The 15,582-nt window shown below is 31.0% G+C and overlaps 2 protein-coding genes across 2 annotated transcripts in view; both read left to right on the forward strand.

Moving 5' to 3' along the window:
- The window catches only part of LOC115705819 (cytosolic endo-beta-N-acetylglucosaminidase 1), a 42,266-nt gene extending 36,257 nt beyond the window's left edge, over positions 1-6,009 (forward strand). The window contains exons 4-11 of the mRNA XM_061108782.1: positions 2,033-2,144; positions 2,264-2,371; positions 3,479-3,591; positions 3,732-3,813; positions 3,957-4,037; positions 4,393-4,448; positions 4,792-4,930; positions 5,127-6,009. Of these exons, the coding sequence (XP_060964765.1) occupies positions 2,033-2,144; positions 2,264-2,371; positions 3,479-3,591; positions 3,732-3,813; positions 3,957-4,037; positions 4,393-4,448; positions 4,792-4,930; positions 5,127-5,816 (1,381 nt within the window). The 3' untranslated portion in view covers positions 5,817-6,009. The remainder of the gene's footprint in view (positions 1-2,032; positions 2,145-2,263; positions 2,372-3,478; positions 3,592-3,731; positions 3,814-3,956; positions 4,038-4,392; positions 4,449-4,791; positions 4,931-5,126) is intronic.
- Positions 6,010-7,510: 1,501 nt separating this feature from the next.
- LOC115704240 (uncharacterized) lies at positions 7,511-10,516 on the forward strand. Its single transcript, XM_030631455.1, has 5 exons — positions 7,511-7,519; positions 8,718-8,924; positions 9,574-9,747; positions 9,886-10,081; positions 10,179-10,516. The coding sequence occupies exons 1-5, from the start codon at positions 7,511-7,513 to the stop codon at positions 10,514-10,516; spliced, it is 924 nt and encodes a 307-aa protein (XP_030487315.1).
- The last annotated feature ends 5,066 nt before the right edge of the window (positions 10,517-15,582 follow it).

Consider the following 15,582-nt stretch of genomic DNA (forward strand, 5'->3'; position numbering starts at 1 on the left):
CATACTATAGTCGTACTGATGTGATAGCGTCGATCAGTATCTGAGCTAAATATACATCTATCAGTATCCAATATAATTCTACGTATACTGATACCGCTATCGATGTAATCTAACAGGCTTAATAAACATGTATGCTAAACACGTAAACATATATGCATATTTTTATACTAATCTTACCTCGTTACCAAATTCAGGTGCGTTGGCCAACCTGAGTGAAATAACTGTTCGATGAATTACAGGCCCCTGAATCACATAATTCATAAAATTGGTAAGTGACACACTAAATTACTTTTTGGGGACTTAAAATTGAAAACAAAAGTTTTTCTATCGATGGACAACATGGTAATAACCTAAATATTGCAAAAAAAAAAAAAAAAAAAAAAAAACTAGGGTTCCCAAAAATGCCCTAACTTGTAGACCGGTTTTTCAACCGAATTCCGATTCCGTGGGGTTTCCTAGTGGACCAACCAAGCCGACTGGTTCCTACAGTCCTCCCGAATCCGCCGACCGAATCGTGTGCAGAAATACCAAAAACTTCACTACAACCTCAAATCAAACCCAAACTTTACCATAACTTTCAGACCTGCTATTTATACCACAATAGACATAAGCCAAGCAATAAAACAGGAATAAACCCAAAGGAGCAAAATCCACTGTGAGAGCAAAGCTTGAACTCTAAGTTCAAACTTAGCTCAAACACATCAACAATCCCCCAAACAAAACAACATCAGCTCAAAACATAATTAATAACCTTTGAAAACCTAACACAACAAACTTAACATCACAGATCCTAAACTCCAAGAAAATCATGCAAAACATAGCTTGAAACTTAAGGAATTCATAAGAGAAGGGCTAGGGAGTTATACCTTGGATTGGAATTACTAAAACCTTGTCTAATTCACTGATTTGCACAAGGAAAATTCTCCAAAAGCTGTTGATCGTTGAGGGTTCAAACAAAAGGAGAGAGAAAGAGAAGACTCCTCTTCATTTTTCCTATTTCCTCTAATTTCTATAATTTACTAAAAACAATAATAAACTTAGAATTATTAAACAAATAGTGGCGAGCTGCCACTCTAAAAAATCAGTCACCACACCTTAAGGTAAAATACCCCTTCCCACAAGCTTAACACATAAAATAGTGTAAGGGTAAAATGGTCATTTCAAACCCTCACATCTTCTTTTTTACTCTATCTTTTAAAATATCTCCCCAAAACCTTAATTTCTTTATTTTTACCTCACATCATACATCCACTTCTATATATCTTTCTTTACATCATTTACATATTATATTTTTTTATATATTATACTAATTAAAATTAAAAAGAATGACCAAAAAAAGTAAGAAAAATACAATTAATTAAAGAATAAGAAGATAAAAAGACATAAAATATGTTTAGTTCACTACTATTAAAGCATTCACTTCTCATGAGCTAAAATAGCTCAAAAGGTAAAAATATATATAAAAAAAAAATTTGTTAAAAATGAATTCCATCAGAGCTAAAATAACTCATGAATAGTGTTTCTCTACATGTAGAGAAACACTATTCATTCTTTAAATATTATTTTAATAATTTCTCTCTCATTTTTAATGTTTTTTCATTTAATTTTAATTTTTTTTGTTTATAAAAGAAAATGTATCAAAAAATATAATATTTAAATGGTATAGAGAAAAAATAAAAATGTATGTATGATGTAATGTAAAAATGTAAAAAAAAAAAAAAATTGATTAGATATTTTGAATAATACAATAGAGAAGCTAATGTGAGTGCATGCTCTCATTGAACTATATGCAGAGAAATATTTTTTAGAATTTGAAATCAGCTATAATAAATTATTAGAACATTAGATGAAGATCAATTTTAAATCTTCAGCTAATTTTTTTAACTTTTAACTATTATAAATCACTTGATTTTTTTTTTTTTTTTGAAAAGGTAAATCACTTGATTAAAATTCTTTTAAGTATTAAAATTTGTTAGAATTGGTATTTTTTTATTTTTTTTTATGGTAGAATTAATGATTGGATGTATTATAGGTACGATGGTGTGACAGTGGACGGCTTCACTATTTATCAAAATCAACTGAATGATAAAAATAAACCTTTCTTTGATATTTGTGACGGAATCTTTCTCAATTACTACTGGGAGGTAAGCTTTTTTAGCTATGTTTTCTTTTATATATATAATATATATGAATGTTTTTTCTATAGCTTAATGTCTTGAACTTGCAGTAAGTAATATTTTGAGGTCATCTTAATTATTAATAGAAAGACTACCCTAATAGCTCTGCTGCTGTTGCCGGAGATAGAAAGCATGATGTCTACTTTGGCATAGATGTATTTGGAAGGGACACTTTTGGAGGTGGACAATGGAAGGTAATAAATTATAATAAAAACAAAAATAAAAAAAATCTTATAAAGTTATGTAATTTGACCCGATATTGTTACTGTATTACAAGCAATAACTCCATAGCTGTCACATGTTCAATTAAAGCTTAAACTTTTAAAGGTAGGAATATCCGAAAATGATTAGTAGAATAGACATAGCATATTGTCATCTCTTTATTCTCTTGATGGTTTGGGAAATTATAGGACTAGTTTGGTACCCCGTTTAAGGATCATATTGTATTAAATAATAAATAATACTATGTTTGGATAAAACAATATATTGTATTAATTATTACGACCAAATTTTTTAATACAATGTATGTTGTATTATTTAATACATAACAAATGGTCCGTATTAGTTTGTATTATAATATTTACAAAGAATTTCGGGTCAACACTAATCTCTGACTAGAATCCGGACTTGGAACCCGAACTCGGGACCCGAACCTGGACCCGGACACAGACCAGACCCGGGCTCTAGACCTACACCCCGAACTCAAAGTCGGACTCGGACCCGAGACTCGGGACCCAGACCCAGGACTTGGGACTCGTGACCCGAATCCGGACCCAAGACCTAGAGCTGGACCGGGACCGAGACCGGGACCCAAACCCCGACCTGAGGCCCGGACCCAGACCCGAACTCGAACCCCGACCCAAACCTGAACCCGAACCTGGACCCGGACCCCGACCCGAACTCGGACCCGGACCCCGACCCGGACTCCGACCCTGAACCTAACCCGAATCCGGACCTAGGACCCACGTAGTCGGTGTTAGGGTCGAGTGTATTGAAAATATATTATAACTTTACACGATCAATTAATACAAGTCAATACCAAACATTGTATTGTATTAAATAATACTAATACAATACAACACAACACAATACAGTACAATACGACGTGCCAAACGAGTGCATAATTGTATAATTACTGGATGAGTTTGTTTAGAAATTGGTTCAGGCCTTACACAAAGGTGCTGATAGGATGTAATTTGATGTAGTCAATGAAGTTTTTCGATTCACCAAATAAATAAATAATGTGAGGTGGTGCAATTAGTTCAGTGCTAATTACTTTTAACGACTTATAAATATAACAGACACACTTTGCTCTTGATGTGCTGAGAAGGGGCGATGTCTCAGCTGCTCTATTTGCTCCTGGATGGGTCTATGAGACTAAACAACCACCAGATTTTCAAACTGCACAAAATCAGTAATACATTTCCTTGGACTAAATCCAAAATCCTATACTGCTACATTAATTATGTTTTACACTTTACCATTGTAGTTGTTGAACATGGTTTATTTTACAATTATGAGTATTACTCATAGTCGTGTATTTGGGTTTTGCAGTTGGTGGAGCCTTGTGGAGAAATCATGGGGAATAGGAAAACATTATCCTAGAGGCCTACCATTCTACTCAAATTTTGATCAGGTTTAAACTAACTAGAAAGAAAATATTGTTTTTATCTTTTGGGTTCCTATTACAGCACTTTTGTATGAATTAGGTTCACTTTTGGTCAACAGAAATTAAATCTGACTCACCGGTAAATGAAAAACTTGATACTTATTTTCTAGGGCCGTGCTCATCATTTTTCTGTTGATGGAGTGCATATTCTAGATTCTTCATGGAATAACCTTTCAACTCGAGGCTTTCAGGTTTGTAATAAAGCTAACCTTTCTTTCACAATGATGTTTTCTAACCTGGTCAAGAGTAACTAGTTTCTTAATATAACAATTTAAGTAAAGTTATTATGATGTGCTCAAAGAGCCAAAAGTTATAATGATTATTGATTTGGCAACTTTATTAGTTTTAGAGTGGCTGGTTCTGTACCTATAAAAAATCATTCATTGTGGTTAATTATTTGGTATATTACTCAACAAATGATGTGATAATAAACCAAAGATACTATTATGTTCTTGCATATTAATCCACACACTCTGCTTGGGATTTGAATTTTATAATTCAAGTAAGCTAATTAAGTTTGCTATCTAATTCCTGAATTTGTTGCAGCCATTTCTCGAGTACAAGGATAATTCTACCTTAAATGACATAAAAGTGCTTGTTAAGTAAGTTTAATGCTGTTTTTGAGATTATAAAATTAACAGTACATATAGGTAAAGAGATTGGTTAAATTTTGATTAATTTGCATGCATGAATTTTTCAGTTATTAAATCTCTTTTATTCATAAGTGTACTAGTGATTAATGCCCTGGAAAATCTAAAAACAAAATTCAAAAAGAGCCAATCAAAACCTGTTTACAAACAACTAGGAATTATTGGCCTTTATAAGATTTGAGTAGTGCTGCCATTTTATATTGGCTAGTCTAGTCTATTCACTCTAAAAAAGAAAAGATTGAAGTCTTACCACAATGTTAGCATGTCTAATGCAATAACAACATTTGTGAACTAGTTTCAATGGAGCATCTTACGGTGGTGGAAGTAACATCACTTTCAAAGGAAGACTTAATAAAGGCAATGCTTATTTCACAACAAGACTATTTCATGGGAAGCTTCCTTTGGGGAACTCACCTCTTTACTTTACATACTCTGTAAGCTTCTCAAACAAAAGTCCTCTCATATTAATTCTTTATTACTTAGTAGAGTATCTAGAAAAACACTATGAATTAGTTTATTGTCCAAATTCTGATACCAGGATAATTTGAATTTGTAACTATCCAATCTGAGGATATTTAATTTCTAAATTCTCAGAAGAATTTCTTTACTGATCTAATTTGACTATTGCAGGTGAAATCTAAGGCGGATTCTCTGCTTGGACTAATTCTCAATTTCTCTTCTGGGGCATGGGAGAAAAAGTCTGTACTTCTTGCACCAGCTAAAGTAGATCATCTCTCAGGCAAATTTAGTACCGTGGTCACAACACGTCAACTAGAAAATCTTGGAGCTTCTTCAGAATGGACCATACAGGAGAGCAGCATCTCACTTAGTGAACACACATTAACAGAAATCTCTGCTTGTTGCTACAGGCCTGATCCTCAAATTGTGAAATTAGACGACGATAACACTTCCGATCAAAGTACAGCCTCAGTCGAGTACTATGCTGTGCTTGGCCACATAACAGTCAAAAGTTCAGAACAAAAATCAAATTTCCCACCCTCTTCTTCATGGGTTGTCGAGGGTGAACACATCAAATGGACTCCATCCTCTGAAGATTCTAAGACTGTGAGTGTAAAGATTATTTGGAAATTGAAAGATGGGATTGATTCTACATTCCCAAAATACAATATTTATGCAAAGAAAGCAGAATCAGCAAGTGAGTTCCTTGGAGTGGCGCGAGTTCAAGCGTTTTATGTTGGTGACTATGCAGTTCCCTCTGGTAGTTCTGGTGTCAAATTTTTCATTCAAGTGTGTGATGTTGATGGGAGCAGCCAGACACTAGATGATTCCCCTTCTCTCCTATTGAAGCCAACCACCTAAAGATAACTCTCATTATTATGTCTTGCTAGTCCTTTTATTACATCTTCAATAAGCAGCATTATCCAAAATAACAATAAGAATGCTTTAATAATAAGGACTTTGATCCAAAAATATGATGGTTCGCAAAACCCATCAATTTAAATTGTATCTTTCCCACCTTGCCATAATAAGAAATTGTATCTTTCTTTCTTCATTATTGTGGTTGAGCATTACTAATTTTTCCATCTTAAGGAGGTTGCTAAGGTTGTTATACTACATATATATATATATATAGAGAGAGAGAGAGAGAAGAGACGTACATGGTGAAAACCTGGAGAGTAAAAAGATTATTTGCAGCATTGTCAAGAGGTAACTTATGTAATCGCTTGAAAATGTCAGGGTGTTGTAATTTATTGCTCTAATTTATGAACTTGCAATGTCTCAAAATTAGCAAGAATAAGAACTTAAAGGACCAAAACACACATGTGTTAGAATTTTAAGATAGATGAGTTCTATTTTAAAACTATTTATGCATATCTTATATGTGTTCTGTTATATTTTTACATCTTAACAATATGGGACTCTAACTACACTCGAAACATAATAAAAAAATTTAGTAAAAGTAATTAAGCATCAAAACATACGTGCATCAACACAGATTATTTTCTTTCTCCAAATTGTGTCTCTCCCCATGTCACACCAATAATACTCTCATAAGTTATAATTTATAAATTATATATTTATTAATTTAGGTGGTGTTTAGTAACACTTTTATTTTTTAATTTTTTAATCACAAAATTAAAAGTAAAATTGTTGTATTTTAAAAACAAAAATGTGTTCTATAACCACTTTTATTTTTTAATTTCAAAAACGAAAAAACAAAATGTGTTCTTTAAATTTTATTTTTATTTTCATTTTTTTATTTTATTTAAGTCAGGTTTGGGTTTGGGTCTGGGTCTGGGGCCGAGGTCGGGGTTCGGGTCCAGGGCTAGATCTAGGTTCGGGTCTAGGGTCGGGGTTTGGATTTGGGCTCCTATCCCAGGGTTGGGTCTAGGTCTGGGGTTTGGGTTGGGGTTTGGATCGGAGGCCAGGTCTAGGTCCGTGCCTGGGGTCAGGGTCCGAGTTCGAGTTTAGGTCAGGGGTCGAGGGCCAGATCCGGGGTTTGGGTCTTAGTCCAAGGCCGAGGCTGGGATTCGGGTCCAGGTCAGGGGCTAGGTCCAAGTCTAGGTCCAGGGTCGGGGTCTAGGTTTGGGTTCCGGGTTTAGGGTCCAGTTTTGGGTCCCAAAGTCCGACCGGGGTTGAAGCCCAAAATATTGATTAAGAAAAAAACTATTTAAAAAAATTGAAAGTGACTATTTTTTCCAAAATTTTGATTTTTAATTAATAATTGAAAAGTAAAAACAGTTTTATAAAACATGTTTTTAGAAAATATTTTCACTTTTCTAATTAGAAAAAAAAACTTATTAAAAAAGTGTTACCAAACGCACCTCCAGTTAACCTCAATTAATTAACAAATATGGAAAGTGTAAGTGCTATGTTTTCTTTGACAAATTATGCTTGTTATTAGTTTATTTGTTGGTTGTCTAGTTGCATCTGTGTTGTTCTTATTAGTGTTGATTTTTTATTGTTGTTAATTGTATCTATTTTATCTGCTCACTTTGTTTTTGCCAAGTCAACGTTTCATCTATTTATACGTTGTTTTGTTTCTTGCCAGCATGACAAAGGTATTGAGGGTTGTTGTGTTTAGTCGTTATTTAGCTTTGTTAGTATAAAAAGCTAAGCTAGCTTTTTCTAACCACCTCTCATCTTTGATAGAATCGTTCTTAGATTCTTGCTCTAGTAGGATAAAATTCTTCTGTGTGTATTATGTGGTTTTGAGGTTGTAAATCATTGGATCTTCAAGTTTGAAAAAGGAATGTTGATCTGCGATGTTTGATGGGAGTTCAGCTTGTTGGAAGAAAGGGGATCTTGTCTTCCTAGATTTGAGTGGTCTTAGATCTTTGTTCTTGAAGTGTATTCAAGTTCTTTTAGTATCTTCTGTATGAAATCATTTAAGTTTACATTGTTTGATGTATATATAAAAATTGGAGAATGTATGTTTGAATGATTTCTTAGAGGAGGCAGGGACGGAGGGACTTTAGCCCATATGTGGGCTAAAGCCCTCACTCAAATATAAACATCAAATTTTTTATATGTAGATATATACATATATTAATTCACTTTGCTCAATTTATTAAAGTCCAATTCACAAAAGCCCTCACTCAATATCTTAATCATGATTCATGAGCCTACTCTTATTCTAATCAAGCCCATTTTAAAAGTAGTCCAATACAAATAATAAAAAAAATAATACTTTATTAAAAAATAAATTAATACCATTGACAATATTTTATTTTATTTTTGTCAATAGTATTATTTTATTTTGTTGAAGATGAAAATTTGAAAGATACATTTATCATTATTTTTATTAGTTTTGACTTAATATTTATTCAAGCCCTCACTCAACTAAATTTCTAGCTTCGTCACTGAGAGGAGGTTATCTTCTTACCCAGTTCTTGGGGATCCAGGCTCTACAAATGAGTTTCCAATGCAGGGGAAGCTTGTAATTTCAGTGTGTAATTGATTTACTATTTTTTATACTTGTGACAGAATACCTAATTGTGATTTAGTAGCCTTTGACACATAAAGAAATTGTGATCATGTAGCTAAGTAATTCTAGTTAGGTTTTTTTTTTGGTTATCTGGTTAGGTTTAGGAGTAACGTTTTTGTCTTCCTTCTTGATCAGTTACTTTTTTGAAATTTAATCCTCCCTAAGATTCATATCGAAGTTTAAAATAGTTTTTTGTTGTGATTTGTGTAGGTTGAGCAAATTTTAATTCTAAAGCTTTACATGCTCTTTTTAATGTTGTCTCTACAAATCAGTTGAAGGTGTTTTTGAATTGTGAGATTGCTACGTATGCTTGGGAGAAGTTGAAGAAAAAGAATGAAGAAACTGAGGCAGTTAAAAAGGCTAGGTTAAGAGTGTTGGCCAAGTCTTTTGAAAATCTGTCCATGGATGAAAATGAATCAGTCTTTGAATTTCATGCTAAAATTTGTGATATATTGAATGAATCTTATGCCATTGGAAAGGTTTATTCCAATAAAAAATTGGTCAGAAAAGTTTCTTGGAGTCCTACCTAAAAGATTCATGTCTAAAGTAACTTTGATTGAGGAAAGTTGAGATATTGAGGCTCTTGATTTAGATGAGTTAATTGGTTCCCTATAGAATTATGAGCTGGCCTTACAGAGATGGGACAAGGGTAAGAAGATCAAAAATTTTGAAAACGACAAAGTTGAGACAGGAGTGGCTTTATTCACAAGGAAGAAATTCATAAAGATTCAAACTTATCTAAAGGCTTTTCTGATGCCAACTTTACTCTCTTGGCTAAAAATTATGCTCGATTTCTCAAAAAGAATTTCAAGAAAAACATTCCAGGCAGAAAAGAGAACTCTTCCAATAAAAACTTCTCTAATGCAAACAAGCATCCTTAGCAGAATGAGATGAATAGCAGACCTGCTATCAAATTTTGTGAATGTGAACATTATGGCCACATTCAGGTCGAATGTGCTAACACGCTGAAGAAGAAATAGAAGTCGTGGGTGAAGAAGATGATGTGGGTGATGAGTCTACACAAGATAAGTCAGTCATAGCATTTATGGCTAAAGAAACTATGTCTGAGGCATCTAATGGTGATGAGTCTTTTTCTAATTCAGATTTCGTTGTTGTAAAAAAAATAAGGCCTATGAAGAGATGTTTGCTCAGTGGAGTTACATGGCCAAGAGAGTTAAAGAACTACAAGATCTAAACAAGGCTCTTGATGATAGTAAGATTGAACTTGAGGAGAAACTGAAGTGCATGACAATAAAGCTATGTTCTAAAGATAGTGAAATATATAAGTTGACTGCTGAACTTGTGAGAGCCAAGCAGCCTTTGTCCTACATATCTCTTGGGATAGATGCTTTGAATTAAACCCTTCAAAATCAGAAGCCCTTTGGTGTTTAGACTTAAATTGGATATAAGATGCTTTACAAACAAGGTCAAGATTTGTAGATTGATGGACCTAGTTCATCTTCTTCAGATGGAAAGGTGAAGTTTGTGTCTACTGTAGTAAATAAGGAAGGTGAATCTGACAATAACTTAGTTGAATATGAGAAGATTGCTAAAAAGGAATTACCTTTAAAAGGAGAGCATACTACCAGGCAACCAGAACGCTTCATTCCCATTTGTCATTTTTGCAACAAAAGAGGTCATACAAAACCTAGGTGCAATAAACTCAGAACATATCTAACTAACATCATAAATAATCAATCAACTTCTAGTAAGTTCCCTCTACTTTTAACAAGATTCATCTAAGACATGGAAATCCAAGGTTGCAAATCTTGCTTTGGTGGCACACACTTCTCTATCTACTATGAAGGAGAATCACTGGAACTTTGATAGTGGTTACTCGTGGCATTTGACAGGCTCTAGAGAAACCTTACAAAATTTTCAAGATTCTAAAGAAGGTTTGGTGACTTTTGGTGATGGTAATAAAGGGAAAATTTTGGGACAAAGAGATAAAAATCTCTCAAGTACATTTCAGTTAATTGGAGTCCTATTTGTTAAAGGATTCAAAGGAAATTTGATCAGTATCAATCAGTTATTTGATGTTAATTATGATGTTCAATTCACTAAGTCTTAATGTTTAGTTTCATTAGATGGGAATTCAGTTCTTACAGGTGACAGAACCTCAGATCATTGTTATGTTATGTCCAGCCAAGTGAAATATCACACGGTTTTTCTAGACAAACCTGATTTGTGGCATTATAGGTTGGGTCACTTGAATTATCGAGACTTGAGAAGGATTTGTTGGGTTTTATGCCCTAAATAAAACTCATTTCAATATAATCAGATTTACTTATTAATATAGATCAGAAATAACATTTAATGTTGCATGGTTCACATGATTTATTTCATGATTATATGTACATAATGTATAAATTCATCTAAAACCCTTTTCACATACTTGATCCTGTTTATTGTGCCGTCAACACATTGGAAAGTAAACATGAGTATGTGAATAAAGTTTGCTAGATTTATCAGACACAGGGTTTTACTGATATGATAATCTACAACAATAGTTTACTTGTATTTGGAGAAATACTATGTTCTTTCCAGAACATTGGTTAAAGTAAAGCTCAGGTTGGATGCATGGAGTATGCATCGGAAGGGACCGATATTGAACTTTGACTTAGATTTATTAAACTTACCGTAAAATCTATTCAAGTCAATATCGCCAAGTTGATCCTAGATCAAATGATCTTAATCCTGTTATGATTAGGCTCAATCTTGAAAGGCTATTCGTGTTCTTTGATTTGTTAGTTAAGCCTACTTTTAGGTCAGGGTGATACGTACATTTGGGAACACGGTAGTGCAATTGAGTGGGAGCGCTAGCATAAACATGGAATCTATAGCTTCTATCTGGCGAATAGTAAGCAAAGGATGATCTCCTTCGAGCTTGACCAAACAAAAATAAATGGTGGAGATCTCATTTCACATAAGCTGAAATATCATTTATACGGGGTCAAGTGTTTTAAGTATAAAATACATAGTAGGGTGTTACGGTAATCTAATCCCTTTACATTGTAGATCATTCATATAGAGGATCATTGATCACATTAGGATTATAACAATGGATAACTAATGATGTGTCTATATGGTGGAACATATAGGGCATTGTATATACTGAGAGTGCAATTCTAAGTTCTATGCGTGGATTCAACGAAGAATTAATAAGTTAGTGAATTTTAGTGCTAAATTCTTGATCTACTTATTGGAAGCTCGGTTATATAGACCCATGGTCCCCCCACTAGTTGAGATAATATTGCTTGTAAGACTCATGTAATTGGTTTTGATTAATCAATTATAATTCTCAAATTAGACTATGTCTATTTGTGAATTTTTCACTAAGTAAGGGCGAAATTGTAAAGAAAGAGTTTTAGGGGCATATTTGTTAATTATGATACTTTGTATGGTTCGATTAATAAATATGATAAATGACAATATTATTTAATAATTATTTATAGTTATTAAATAGTTACAATTGGCATTTAAATGGTTGAATTAGGAAATTGGCATTTTTGAGAAAATCAGATACAAAAGGTGTTAAAATTGCAAAATTGCAAAAAGAAAGGCCCAATCCACTAAGTGCATGGCCGGCCACCTTTGTAGGTATTTTAAGTTGATTTTTTCATTATTTTAATGCCATATAATTCAAATCTAACCCTAGTGGAATGCTATAAATAGATAGTGAAGGCTTCAGGAAAATTACACTTTTCTTCTGACACTTTTGATTCAGAAAACCTGAGCCTCTCTCTCTACCTTGGCCGCCACCCTCACTCTCTCTTCTTCCTTGATAATTTCGACTTACCTTAGTGATTAGAGTAGTGCCCACACACATCAAGCAATACCTCAATCATAGTGAGGAAGATCGTGAAGAAAGATCATCAACAAAGGAGATTCAGCATCAAGGAATCAGAGAAAGAGATCCAGGTTCAGATATTGATAATGCTCTGCTACAGAAAGAAATCAAGGGCTAGATATCTGAACGGAAGGAGTCATTATATTCCGCTGCACCCAATGTAAGGTTTCTTAAACTTTATATGTGTTTAATTTATCGTTTTAGAAAGTTCTTATTTAGGATGTTAATAAACATACTTGTGAGTAGATCTAAGATCCTGGTAAAATAAATTCCAACAACTGGTATCAGAGCCATGGTAATTGATTTACTTGCAAGAAATTTGGACTTTAAAACAATTGTTTGTATGTTTTTTGGATGGTATCATGTTGTATTGAGTGTTATTTGATGATTGATTGATGTTTGTAAATTTTCGTGAAAAATAATTGCGATTCTGTTTCTGGCATTATTTTTATTGGATAGTATGGAAAAAATTAAGCAAGTTAGCCTTTTACAGAACTCAATTTCGATTTTATTTGAATTAGTTATGAATTTTTGAAGATTCGAAAAAATCGGAGCTGTGCTGAAATTTTCCTGCGATCGCGAAAACTGTCCGTACAGCTCACAATTTTTTCGTTTTTCTTCGATTTTTCATGCTTTTTCATGGAATTAACTTTCGATTTTTTGTATAGTTTTGTATTTATACTATTACTATTCCTAATTCAATTCTAATTATCATTTTGAATTAATTTATTATTTTTTAAATTTAATTCAAGATATTAGTGTAATTTGAATTTGAATAGAATTAGTATCTATCTTCTTGCTTAAAAATCTATCTTATTTTTAAATTTGATTATATCTTATCTTAATTTTAAATTTAAGGTCAGATTTTATATATATTTTTAAATTAAATCTTTTTGTAGATATTTTGACCTTATTTAAATTTAAAATAAGATAATTATAATCATGTAATTTTAAATAGATGTAAGATATTTTGCTAACTTTTAAATTTTGTTATTTTATTTATTTAAATTAAATTTAAAATCTGAAAAAGATATTTAACTTATCTTTTCTAATTTTTATTTAATTTTTATTTATAAAATAACATTTAAATTTTAAAAGTAGTTAGCAAATTTTGAAATGATATTTAGGTTGGTTGAAACCTAATTTTTCAAAATTGTAGGTTTAATTTTAAATTTAAATTTTTTTAAAAATTTTGAATGATTCAAATTTTTTTTAAATTTTTGAAAAATTATTTTTTAATTAATTAATTATTTTGAAATTAATTATTTAATTTAAAATTAAATAAATCCTACATCCAACTATCCAGCTAACCTTGTTGCAGGAGTATGTGTTTTAGCTTGTTTGTAAGTTTTCAAAACCTATTATTACTTGATTGCAAATAGCCATGGTTACTTTTTGCCAGATCTAATGATCTGATGGCTCCCTTGGTCAAGTAAATAATTTGTAACAGGTATATTTACAATCTTCTTTCATCTGTGTATGACCTAGCAACATGATAGGACCCATCCAAAGTGTGCCTGTGTGAGCCTATGTGTTTAATTTTATTATAGATGCATATAGGTTGTTGTTGCTAAAATAAATTATCATAGTTCTTGATAGAATTTATTTAGGCCCATTTAGTTTTTGGGCCTATTCAATTAATAACAGTTGTTCATTTTAAGGTTAAATTCCTCTCTTTTGGGCCTTGTGTGAGAGTTGGGAGCCATAGAAGTGGTTACGACATACTGAACCCAGCAGCCCCTCACATGAACCACCCTAATTGTGAAGGCCCATTTGCCTGATTTGAATAAATGTACTAGGTTAATTAAACTAGTTTAACCTAATAAAATTGATTAGCAACATAATTAATTTCATTTATTTTGAAATTAATTTAAGAAAATTATAGTTTAAAGAATTCTTTATTCTAAGCTAAACTATATGTATTTTCTTGTATTTAATTAAATATATAATTATAACCATCTAGATTCTTTCTGGAACTTAATTTAAATTTTTCATTAAATATTCTTATTTAAGTTGATATTTAGTTATCTACAACTAACCAACTTAAATCTGAATATCTTTTGAATTTCAAATTTCAAAATTAAGTTGAGGAATTTTAGGCATTGGTTATTAAGATTCTTTAGATATTTTTTAAGTTAATATCTTTTCGAATATTAACTTAAAATGGAATATTTTCAAATTAAGTGGTTACAACTTAATTTTTGATATTTAATTAAATTTAAATTTGAAAAATATTTAAGTTCTAGATTTTTTCTAATACAACTTAAATTAGATATTTTTTTCAAATTTTGTGGAAAAGATACTTAGTCAAATAAGATATTTTCTAGATAGTTATTTCTAGACTACTTATTATTTCTAATATTAAATAGGAAAATATTATACATTGTGAAATTAATTATTTATATAATTAATTTTGGTACAATTTATTTTAAGTATATTTTTCCTAGTATTAAACTAGAGACTAATAATTAAGCCTTCTCTACACTTAATTATTTATTTCTTGAATTTAATACATTTAATTAATTTGAAAATTGAATATCTAAGTTGATTTTTATCATCATACTTAAATATTTCATTTTCATGACATTTAATTAAATAGAAAATTATTTTTAGTTGAAATTTATTTTTTCAACTAAATTTAAATAATTTTCAAAATATATTTTTTCTTTATTTTATTAATCAATTTTCGAAATTGCATTTCTTAAATGCTAGAATTTCGAATTTTATCTTGAAAAATAGATTAAGTTGTAAATTAATTATTTATTTTAATTAATTCTTGGATCAACTTAAATCAATGATTTTTTCATTTATTGATTAATTTAAAATAAATTGAATTAAAGTATATTATTAGAAATTGAATTAATTAGTCAAAGGAAAATCTAGATAGATGATATTTTTGCTTGAAGTATTTTTCTAGTGTATTTAATTAAATAGAAAATTAATATTTAAGTTGATTTTCATCATCATACTTAAATATTTGAAATTTTTCTTTTATATTTAATTAAATAGGAAAATTATATTTTTTGTTGTAAATTAATTTTATTAATTAATTTTGGGCCAACATTAAATTAGAATAATTTTTCCAGGATTAATTTTTTATTTTAACATGCATTTTCGAAAATTGTATTCTTAAATACTTTAATTTTTCGAAATGCAATATATATTTATAGAAAATTAAATTTGAGTTGTAAATTAATTTATGTTAATTTTGTAACAACTTAAATTGAATATTTTTCTAAATATTTATTGGAAATTATTACTAAGATGGAAATAATTCATGTTATTTT

The sequence above is a fragment of the Cannabis sativa genome, chromosome 1, assembly GCF_029168945.1.
Source record: "Cannabis sativa cultivar Pink pepper isolate KNU-18-1 chromosome 1, ASM2916894v1, whole genome shotgun sequence".
NCBI lineage: Eukaryota > Viridiplantae > Streptophyta > Magnoliopsida > Rosales > Cannabaceae > Cannabis > Cannabis sativa.

What these genes read in the sequence shown, in the direction of transcription:
- LOC115704240 (XM_030631455.1), top strand. An exon ending in AATCTTATGCCATTGGAAAG is followed by an intron (nt 8,925 to 9,573) that starts GTTTATTCCAAT and finishes AAAAAAAATAAG; the next exon opens with GCCTATGAAGAGATGTTTGC. An exon ending in TCATTTTTGCAACAAAAGAG is followed by an intron (nt 10,082 to 10,178) that starts GTCATACAAAAC and finishes ACTTTTAACAAG; the next exon opens with ATTCATCTAAGACATGGAAA.